The 11,164-nt window shown below is 44.7% G+C and overlaps 1 protein-coding gene across 1 annotated transcript; it reads right to left on the bottom strand.

Moving 5' to 3' along the window:
* Window positions 1-21: 21 nt before the first annotated feature.
* tmf1 (TATA element modulatory factor 1) lies at window positions 22-10,088 on the bottom strand. Its single transcript, XM_035777486.2, has 15 exons — window positions 9,241-10,088; window positions 7,548-8,971; window positions 7,101-7,204; window positions 5,822-5,948; window positions 5,398-5,646; window positions 4,026-4,192; window positions 3,390-3,639; window positions 3,128-3,284; window positions 2,799-2,991; window positions 2,578-2,647; window positions 2,392-2,484; window positions 2,155-2,274; window positions 1,771-1,923; window positions 1,456-1,581; window positions 22-1,173 (listed from the first exon to the last, which is right to left on the bottom strand). The coding sequence occupies exons 1-15, from the start codon at window positions 9,371-9,373 to the stop codon at window positions 1,033-1,035; spliced, it is 3,507 nt and encodes a 1,168-aa protein (XP_035633379.1). The 5' UTR covers window positions 9,374-10,088; the 3' UTR covers window positions 22-1,032.
* Window positions 10,089-11,164: the final 1,076 nt, after the last annotated feature.

Raw genomic sequence — 11,164 nt, 5'->3', positions numbered from 1 at the left:
AAAAATCACATCAAGAATAAATCCCCACCCCAATAAATGTTTATTTACAGACTCTACATTTTAGACCCGAGAATCTTGTAATCAACAGTGTTTCTAACTTCATGTCTATGCCCCATGTGTGATTTGTGAAGAAACCTGTAAACTATTGACTACATACCACTGTGCAATATTCTTTCTTTTTGATACATTTGTTATAACAGTTAATTGTTTGAATTTGGACAGAAACCCAGCAAGGGAAAGACCAAACATTTTAGAGTAAACATCAATCTTATACCATTATCTATGTTAACATGAGATTAAATAGCTTTCTTTTTAAATTAAAGAAAATGCCTCAGATATCTGCAGATTACCCTTGCCTTAACACAGCATAACTTTCAATTCTACAGATTTCCTAGTCCACTGATACACACCAAGGGCAAGGTTTGGTTGTCTACACGTGACAACCTCTGAAGCAAATGCAAACAAGCAATATATAAAATCTTTACTCTTTCTGTTCTTTCATCCTAAAGTAAGATGTACAGTTTTCAGAAACATACACACTGATGACAATTAGGATGCTGGGGTCAAGGGGATTGAGACTGTCAATATAACTTGATAGTCCATTCTGAATCATCCCACTACACAGAAAGTGAAAAAGGAAGCCAGTTGATCACAATAAAGGACAATGACATCTAAAACAATCTGTTTAACAGGCTGTTGGGTTATGAATCGATGCAAAGGAACTAGTAAATGATGAATGTAGAATATTAATTGTGACTATCCTTCATATCTGTACATGTTAAGATATTGATTTGTTACCCATCATTTCCCACTTAAATAGTTTGATTCTAATTGTTAAAATAATATGACAGATTTTCAAATGTCCCTTCCTTTAGAGACAGTGATGGAAAACCTAAAGAAAACAATAACTGTTCTGTAATCAGAAATAAAAAGGTGCATTAACTCTTATTTTCCCATCCTTTACAGTAAATGCACTTCTACAAAAAACGGTTTATTGTATCTGTGTATGGTCTGGATGTTAGATGGAACAGTCTACTTCTGGTTCTTGAGCAGTTCGTCAATCTGGGTTTTGAACATGTTCTTGACGTCCTCCAGGTCGAGTCTCAGCTCCTCTGCCTCCTCAGCCTTCTCTCCATACATCTGGAGGATGGTGTTGTGTCTCTGCTCCAGCTCCTACAATAGTCAGTCGCACAACACAGGCTCAGAGGACAACACTAGATCTATATAGTCACAAAAGGGTTTACTAATGGACTTTACCTTTCCTTTATCTGTGCCTAGATGGTCACACATCTCTGCCCAGTAACTCATCTTGTGAGATGTCAGTTTTCACATAACATCTTGGTTTTTAATTAAAGAATCACAACAAGGATTGACCCTAATATGATTACAATGGCTTAGTGGCACTTGTATTTCACTGGCTTTAGTGGCACTTGTGTGAACTGATCCTCTCCTCACCTGAAGTTGCACTTTCAGTGTGGGGATCTCCTTCACACTGTCCTCCATCTCCTCATTCTGATTGGTCAATCTGACCATCTCCTCCGCCATGGACGAGCGAGTCCTCTCCAGACTAGCGATCTCCAGCTAAGGGAGAAAGAGATGAGAGAGGGAGGGAGACGAGAAGCAAGAGGTAATATCCTGGCAAGCATTGTTTTTCAACAACAGTATATTTGTAAATCACTTCATTGAAAACCAGAAGGCATTTAAAGAAATGCATGTAGGACACTTCCAACGGCAGTCCTCAAAGCAAGGTGTCAGACAGGCAGCTGGTACCTGTAGCTGTGCTATCTCTCCCTCTCGGAGTTTGAGCTGGGATTGCAGGTTCTCTATGACGCTGGAGCCTCCACTGAGCCGAGCCGCCTCATACAGGTTGGTCCCACTCATAGACATCGTCATCGTCCCCAATGAGTGACCCAGAGAGTCCTCCTGACGAAATTCAAAACAGGTCTGTCTTGTTAACCATCCAACCGCAAACAAACCAAATATGCAAACTAGTTAGGATTTGGCCCTTTGTCATATGTTCCCTATTCATCTGACTTAGCTGCATGTAATAAACAAAAAAAAACAGAACTTTCTAGGTCACCATCCCAAATACAGGGCTAGAAATGGAAGTCTGGCTGGGTACGAAAGCGTAAAAGGTGTGCCTGTGGCAAGTACCTGGGAGAAGGAGGAGTGCAGGCCGGCGTGGTCTACCCCACTGATGGAGCTGGAACGGGACAGGGAGGGGGTGGATGAGGCTGGGGGCTCACCCACAGAGTGAACCAATACCTTCCGCTCCTAATGACAGAGAAACATCATATACATCAGGCCAGTCTCACTCCACACAGATTGATTTAAGAACAGACACACACGGCCGGTCATTGATATAGAACTTCCATTGATAAATAGATCTACCTTTTCCTTCAGGGCCTCTTGTGCTAGGTAGCATTTCTTCTTCTCTTGCTCCACCTTCATTTTCTCCATCTCCAGCTGATTGGTCAGGAGGAGCTGGCAGGAGGAACAGAGAAGGTTACAGATGTGTAAGAAGTGTTGTTCCATTACTGCAGGGTAATTGTGAGTACGGCAGGGGATGGAACATACCTTCTCCTTCTTGGCCTCCTCCTGTGTTCGAGTGTGCTCTCCCCTCAGATTCTCCAGCTCCACATGCTCCCTACACCATAAGGATGACAGGAAATGGCCATTAATGGAAAGGCTCCAAAGCTTTGTAATGGATAGCTGCTAGGTCCAACTTAAGGAAAGGCAACTGACTACTATGCAACAGTTATAGTCTCACAAAACCTATGAAAAAAGCCCCCCAGTACCTGCTGCTGTCATCCTCCAGTTTCTCCCGCCTGGTCTTCTCTGCGTCCAGCTGACCGTGGAGACGCCCTTTCTCTTGTCGAAGCAGGGAATTCTGGGACTCCAGTGAGGCCAGCTGGGCCTTAATAGCCATCAGCTCCTCAGTTGCTGCACGCTCCTTTTCCACGGCAACAGCCAGCTGGGCCTGTGCTTCCACTGTTGAGTTAAAGGGTGGGAGGTTAAAGGAATTACATATAAAACATATATTTATTTTTTAAAATAGGAACAATCGGTTGTCCAGAGGAGACTCTTAAAAATCTTGTTACAAACTAGAGTAACTTTTGAGATTAACCTAGTCGATCTGAGATGCTCTTCTCCAGTTTCTCCCATGATGCCGTCTGGCCCCCCAGCGAGGCCTGCAGGTTCTCGATCTGTCTGAGCAGTGGCCGCGTTGCAGAGGTAACACTCTGACTCAGCTCTTGGTTCCTGGTCTCCGCCCCCTGCAGTCTCTATGGAGACAACCAGCAAACACATCAGTGTGTGACCTTTGACCCCTAACACAAGCACAGCTTCCCCTTACAGACAACTCCAAAGAAGTCATGAGTGTCTCTTACCTGCTGCACGTCACTGATCTCCTCCCTCAGGTAGTCTTCTTTCCTGGCCTGCTGCTGTTCAGCCCTCTGCAGAGCCAGCCGCAGATCAGCCACCTGGTTGACCAGAGCATCCTGCTGCATGCGGGCCTCCTCCTGGGCCTTCACCAGGGCCAGAGCCAGCTCCTCCTTGGCCTGGGTCTCCCTGCTCAAAGCAGCCTCCTGGGCCTCGCTGGCATGGCTTGCCTTGGCTTTGTGCAGTGTAGCCAGTTCCCTGAGATCACAGACACACATTTACATTTTAGTCATTTAGCAGACGCTCTTATCAACAGTGACTTAAAGGAGCGATTCGGGTGACTTGCTAATCGACAGATTTTTCACTAGTGCGCTCGGGGATTCGAACCAATGACCTTTCAATTACTGGCCCAACGCTCTTAACTTCTGGCTACCTTCCGCCACATTACACTGACTTGGATATACTGTATGAGTTGGTGCTTCTGTGACCGTCTTTACCCGGCAGAACGTTATGTATTTGTGGCTTTTCAAAATGACAAGCACATTGCACGTCTGAAGCAGGAGTAAGAAAAGTAGGGTGGAGTGAGTTATTATTTCACCAGTGCGAGTTATACTAGTGGAGTGGAGTACAGAATGTATCCTCACTTGTAGGAGTTGTCGAGGGCAGCCTGCAGGCTCCTGTTGTTTTCCAGGAGCTCCTCTGAGTCACTCTGGAGTTTGGTCATGTCCTTCTCCTGGCGCTCCACCACCACGTTCAGCTTCTTAATGTTGTCCCTGTGCTGCTTCTCCACTTCCTCCTTCTCATCCAGAACCTTCAGAAACATATACAGCCAGGCAGGGTTAAATACCAAATGGGCTTTCAGGATCAGGATACACTTCTGATGACTACTGAAGTAATGTGATTGTTCAATAAAATCCTTAAAATTAAAAATATATACACTACCGTTCAAAAGGTTGGGGTCACTTAGAAATGTCCTTGTTTTTGAAAGAAAAGCACATTTTGATGTCCATTAACATAACATCAAATTGACCAGAAATACAGTGTAAACATTGCTCATGTTGTAAACAGACGCCTCACAAGTCCTCAAATGGCAGCTTCATTAAGTAGTACCTGCAAAACACCAGTCTCAACATCAACAGTGAAGAGGCGACTCCGGGATGCTGGCCTTCTAGGCAGAGTTCCTCTGTCCAGTGTGTGTTCTTTTGCCCATCTAATCTTCTCTTTTTATTGTCCAGTCTGGGATGTGGCTTTTTCTTTGACACTCTGCCTAGAAGGCCAGCATCCCGGAGTCACCTCTTCACTGTTGACGTTGAGACTGGTGTTTTGCGGGTATTATTTAATGAAGCTGTCAGTTGAGGACTTGTGAGGCGTCTGTTTCTCAAACTAGACACTCATGTACATATTCTCTTGCTCAGTTGAGCACCGGGTCCTCCCACTCCTCTTTCTATTCTGGTTAGAGTCCGTTTGCGCTGTTCTGTGAAGGGAGTAGTACGAGATCTTCAGTTTCTTGGCAATTCCAATCACATGGAATAGTCTTCATTTCTCAGAACAAGAATAGACTGATGAGTTTCAGACAAAAGATATTTGTTTCTGGCCATTTTGAGCCTGTAATTAAACCCACAAATGCTGATGCTCCAGGAACTCAACAAGTCTAAAGAAGGCCTGTTTTATTGCCTCTTTAAATCAGAACAACAGTTTTCAGCTGCGCTACCATAATTGCATAAGGGTTTTCTAATGATCATTTAGCCTTTTAAAATTATAAACTTGGATTAGCTAACACAACATGTCATTGGAACACAGGAGTGATGGTTGCTGATAACAGGCCTATGTAGATATTCTATACAAAAAATCTGCCGTTTCCAGCTATAGACATTTACAACATTAACAATGTCTACACTGTATTTCTGATCAATTTGATGTTATTTTAAAATGGCCAAAAATGTGCTTTTCTTCCAAAAACAAGGACATTTCTAAGTGACCCCAAACTTTTCAACAGTAGTGTATATTTCCACTGACCTGCTGTAGGTGTTTGAGCTCTTCCTCCTGATCTTTCAGCATCTTGTTCTGTTTGGTGATTTTGGTCTCGCTCTCCTTCTCCTTCACACGCAGCTTCTTGATGATGTTGGAGTGCTGCAGCTGCTGCTTGGACAGCTTCTCACCCTCCTCCAGCAGTTCGCGGATCTGCTCCTCCTTCTCTCTGATGATCTCCATAGTCTCGTTGGAGTTCAGTCTGGTGGACAGCTCTTCCCTCATCCCCTTTATCCCCTCCGGAGGAAACATAACAGTAAAATAGGCTGGAGAGGCTTTGTGCATAATGTGACTATCATGGTCACTAATTTTCAGTTATTTGACTCAATGATCTTAAATCAATTCTTATGGGGGTAGAGTAACCAGGGACAGTAATACCTGACACAGACAGAGATATCGGTTTGTGTTTTACCTTCTTGGCAATATCCCTTTCCTTGCACGCTAGCTGGGCTTTCCTCTCTGTGTCTGCAATGCGCTGGGTGAACTCCTCCTTCAGAGACTGCACACTGGAACTCTCCTCCTTAAGACCTATCACCTCACTGCAACACACAGAGACTTCTCAGTCTCTTAAAGGACCATCCTTATCTATCGACTATACTTCACCATAGACACAACCAAGAGGACAAATTGGCCGACAAACGATTTGCTATTTACTTTACCATTCATGTATAGATGGGTTAGCTGTTTAGAAACAAAACTGACACATGCGAAACTATGGGGCAAAACAGACATGGTTGGCTTAGATTGTTGAACACATGTAACCTATATTTCATCTCCAAATGTTAATTGAAAACAAATACATTTGCACAATTAGCACTAGTCTCTCACATACATTATTAATGTTGTTGGTTAGTTTGCTAGTACATTTTGGCCATATTAGCATTGACATGAAAATCAGTTAAAATAAGACAAGATAAAAACTAGCTGAAAAAAGACACCTGCGATTCCCCACATGACAGATTCTTGTCATTATTGCTAGCTATCTGACCGTTCAGAATCATAACAAAGCACAGCTTCAGGCTTTGTGCATCATTTTTGTGACTTTGTCAGCCAACCCGTCTATAGAGCATGCTGAGTGTACAAAGCATTAGGAACACCTACTTTTTCCATGACAAAGACTGACCAGGTGAAAGCTATGATCCCTTATTGATGTCAGTTGTTAAATCCACTTCAATCAGTGTAGATGAAGAGGAGACAAGTTAAATAAGGATTTTTAAGCCTTGAGACAATTGAGACATGGATTGTGTATGTGTGCCATTCAGAGGGTGAATTGGCAAGACAAAATATTTAAGTGCCCTTGAACAGGGTATGGTAGCAGGTGACAGTCACAACGGTTTGAGTGTGTCAAGAACTGCAACGCTGCTGGGTTTTTCACGCTCAATAGTTTCCTGTGTGTATCAACAACGGTCCACCACCCAAAGGACGTCCAGCCAACATAACACAGCTGTGGGAAGCATTAGAGTCAACATGGGCCAGCATCCCTGTGGAACGCTTGACACCTTATTGAGTCCATGCCCCCCCACGAGGCTGTTCTGAGGGCAAAAGGGTGTGTAACTTAATATTAGGAAAGTGTTCCTAAGGTTTTGTAAACTCAGTGTATTTCCAAAGGTGTGTTTGGAGAATGCTTCTTTCTGCTCTTACAATGCATTTAAGAAATGGGTTTTAAACATTGTCGGGATCTTTACACTCACTCTTTAAGGTTGTCACACTCCTCCTCCAGCCTGGCTTTGTCTTTGCTGACTGACAGCAGCTGTAACTCCCTCTTCTCAAGGCGGCTTGACAGCTCATCAATTACCTACAAAGAAATGATTTTCCACAAACCACCGCATTGAAAACACTGATAAGGCACCTTAATAAATGATTAGTACTTAAATCATGTCTCACAGTCTCCATCAAATAGGTTGTTCAAATTGAGGTGCACATTGTTTAATTCATGATGGTTTGGGAGAATGCATCTTATCCACAGTGACTATTTACTTTGGCATGTGAACAGGATTGTCCAACCGGGTGTTTTACTATTCTGCTCTCCAGGCGTTGGTACTTAAAAAAGGGGACACACCAACTCATGCACACACAAGCAGTTCATTAAAAAGTGTTGTTACAAGTCACAAAGGTCATGTTCTGAACAGGTGTGTTACCTTTTGAAGCTCCAGAATCTGACATGTTGACACCCCTCTTTTCTCTTCCGTTATTGGTGGGGGCAACTGTTCCTCATGGTCAGGGGTGGGACCTGACAGCGTGACGTCCGCCTCTGATTCCTGTTCTATTAGGTCCTCAGGCTGCTCGCTGTTAACAGGTGTGGCACTGCGACCACTCTCCTCCATCTCATTCTCATCCAGAGACTGATCCTTCATTGTTTCTGTTAGCCCCTCTTCATCTTCTTCCTCCTCCTGCTGCTGCTGCTTCTCCTCCTCCTCTTCTTCTTCCCGTTCCTGTGCAGTGGTTGCCACTCTGACAGGCGGAGAAGGCGTGGGCCCTGCGGTGACAGATGCCAGTGTCCGGCTCCCTGGGATCTCATCATCAGAATTGACTTCGCTGACACTGCGGCTGTCCAGGGACTGCATGCTGAACGAGTCGATGCGCTCAAAGGCATCTGAGGAGGATCCACAGCTCTCAGTCAGCTTGGGGTAGTCCTCCAAGCGGGGGAAGTCCCCACAGGCAGAGGCTGAGAGAAGCTGGAAGGAGCCCTGCATCAGGTGCAGGCCTGCTTTGGCCTCTGCTATCTCCTGCCTGGAACTGGCTGAACTCTCACTCTGTACACTCTCATGGTCCAAAACCTCAATATCACTGGTGGTGGAGGTGCCTGAGGAGAAGGCGCTGACAGGAGGGGAGGGGGTGTTGCTCTGTCTGTCCTCTGATTTAGGGGAGGGTGTGTCACTCTGCCTGTCCCCCGCTTTGGAGTCTTTGGCCTCCAATAAGATTTCCCTAGGGGGTGTGGGAGGAGATGGATTGAAGGGGGGCTCTAGTTCAGTGTTGACAGTGGGTTCAGAGATGTGATCATCATAATCATGTTGGGTTTCTGAGGGAGTAAATGGTTGTTCGGTTCGTGCATCCTCAGAAACAGCAGTTGTATCATCCACAGTTGATTCTATCCAGCTCTCACTGATTAGTGGACTGTCAGTGTCATCAGGAGAATCACCCTGAGCCAGGACTGGAGGCTCTGGTGTCTGAACGAGAACAATTTCAGAGGAAGACCATAAACTTGAGGACTCAGTCAGGACAGCCTGGTTCTCAGTAGCTTCCTGGTCTTCCAGTCTGTTGGTCTCTGTCAGGCCTGTCTTGTGAGGGTCCATGTCATCCTTGTCCTCCTCATCCTTCTCCTGTGGTCGCCTGTGGGACTTGGTGGGCGGCACAGAGACGACCTGAGTGTCCATGACACCCTGGAGCTCTCCTGAGGGCAGAAAAGCACTGAAGAAGTTCTCTGTTTCATCCACAACCATGCGGGTGACAGGGGTCGTGATGGCCTCAGATGATGGGGGGAGAGTCGTGGTGCATTCCTCCGGGGGAGAGTCCCATTGTGTCATCCCCCATCCACCACTCAATGGAGTCTTCCCTGGTAGATCTAACGTGGAAACCCTTGTTGGTTAATGTCGAGAAGATAAGGTCATATAAACTCCAAAGCATATCACATATTAGCTGTATTGGGTAGGGTACATTATACACCTCGTTATGACTACCTTCCTTATCAATATGACTAGTGTCTTGCTTCCATTGGTAATCACATCAATTCATAAATAATGTTCAAACGAAAAAGGTTGTATAATGTTGACCCCAAAACAACAGCACACTGACATGCTAAGCTAGCTAGTTAGGTAACGTTATTTTACCTACCGTCATAAGGCATTACCACTGTGTCACCCCATTCGTCTTCTTTAATGTCCAGTACTCGGTCGATGGACTTCTGAGCTGTTGTCAAAGCTTGTTTGGCAAAGCTTGACAGTTGGGTAGAACTGAACCAACTCATAGCGGTCTATTGCTAGCTAGCTAACGTTAGTGACCAGGTTAGCTAGCTAGGAGTATGCACTTTCAAATTAGGTTAGCTAACAATATAGTTGACTTATGACAATCTCGATCTAGTATAGCTAAGTTATGTTTCTCCAAAAAAGGAAATGCTAAGCAGCGAGTTGTCTAACTTGGCTACCTAGCTAACGTTAGCTGGTTAGGCAACTAATGTTAGCTAGCTAACAACAATCAGGCAAACCTTTCATCGATCCACGTCAAAGAATACTCCATAGAGAAAGCTCGGTAATCCATAAAGTGCAATGAAACACCTTGCCTCAATCATGACATGTTTAAATGTTATGCTGCTTCATGAACCGTCTTTCGCCTGCACCGTCGATTTGTTTTGGTATTTTTGGCGACTGGCTAGCTGAGCTAGGTACTTCCTGTCCACGTAGCTGCAACCACCCACATGTGACATCATGATACAGTCTGACGAAGTGGAGGCTCCTGTCTGAAAGGCCCACACGCGTTTCTCGAAGGAAGAATGATTACTGCGTAACTCTGTTGACATTAACCAAACTGGAACTGTGAGTACTACCAAGAGTACAGTTAATGTAATGCCACGAATAAATGTACCGTTCGAACTACAACTGATGAACGCTTGCCAACTAAAAAAGGAAGTAAAATAGATTTGTTATACTGTTAACCACCGCTACCTCAGCTGAGGGTAGTTTTCCGTCGGATTAATCCTTTCAAGGTTCACTGTTTGTTTTATTCTTCACATTACAACTTGTGTTAACAAATTTGTGTTCTTTCTTTTTTTAATGCAGGAGTTCGTTTTCAATTCACTCAATATCGTTAGTCTGAATGCTAGGGGTTTGAGAAATCGTACAAAAAGGAACGTTTTATTTTTATATTGTAAACGCAGTAACGCAGAGTTTGTCCTTCAGGAAACTCATTCGGGTGAAAATTATTTGACATTTTGCAAATCACAACGGGGAGATATTTCCTATTTCAGTCATGGATCAAATCATTCTGCCGGTGTTTTGACACTTATTCACAAGTTTAAAGGTGACGTTCTACATTTACATTTAAGTCATTTAGCAGGCGCTCTTATCCAGAGCGACTTACAAATTGGTGCATTCACCTTATGACATCCAGTGGAACAGCCACTTTACAATAGTGCATCTAAATATTTTAAGGGGGGTGAGAAGGATTACTTTATCCTATCCTAGGTATTCCTTAAAGAGGTGGGGTTTCAGGTGTCTCCGGAAGGTGGTGATTGACTCCGCTGTCCTGGCGTCGTGAGGGAGTTTGTTCCACCATTGGGGGGCCAGAGCAGCGAACAGTTTTGACTGGGCTGAGCAGGAACTGTACTTCCTCAGTGGTAGGGAGGCGAGCAGGCCAGAGGTGGATGAACGCAGTGCCCTTGTTTGGGTGCCCTTGTTTGTGTTCCCCTCACAGCTCCGTAGGCAAGCACCATGGTCTTGTAGCGGATGCAAGCTTCAACTGGAAGTCAGTGGAGAGAGCGGAGGAGCGGGGTGACGTGAGAGAACTTGGGAAGGTTGAACACCAGACGGGCTGCGGCGTTCTGGATGAGTTGTAGGGGTTTAATGGCACAGGCAGGGAGCCCAGCCAACAAATCCACATCTTCACAAGATGGGAGTTGTGTGGTAGTAACTGTTCAACTTGACAATGCTTTTTTCATCATCTGTAATGTGTACGGACATAACTCACGTGCTCCAAATAAGACCATTTTTACCCAACTTAACAGGAAAGTACAGGATTTAAGTAACAAATACTCAGTATTTTC

Source organism: Oncorhynchus keta, chromosome 10, assembly GCF_023373465.1.
Source record: "Oncorhynchus keta strain PuntledgeMale-10-30-2019 chromosome 10, Oket_V2, whole genome shotgun sequence".
NCBI classification, from domain to species: domain Eukaryota; kingdom Metazoa; phylum Chordata; class Actinopteri; order Salmoniformes; family Salmonidae; genus Oncorhynchus; species Oncorhynchus keta.
This window is presented reverse-complemented; position numbering and strand designations above follow the sequence as displayed.

Excerpts from the sequence above, each read along its gene's own strand:
- tmf1 (XM_035777486.2), bottom strand. The coding sequence starts at position 9,373 with ATGAGTTGGTTCAGTTCTACCCAACTGTCAAGCTTTGCCAAACAAGCT. Across the intron at positions 2,648-2,798 it reads CTGGAGGATGACAGCAGCAG|GGAGCATGTGGAGCTGGAGA; the intron begins GTACTGGGGGGC and ends CTTATGGTGTAG. Across the intron at positions 1,924-2,154 it reads TGCACTCCTCCTTCTCCCAG|GAGGACTCTCTGGGTCACTC; the intron begins GTACTTGCCACA and ends GAATTTCGTCAG.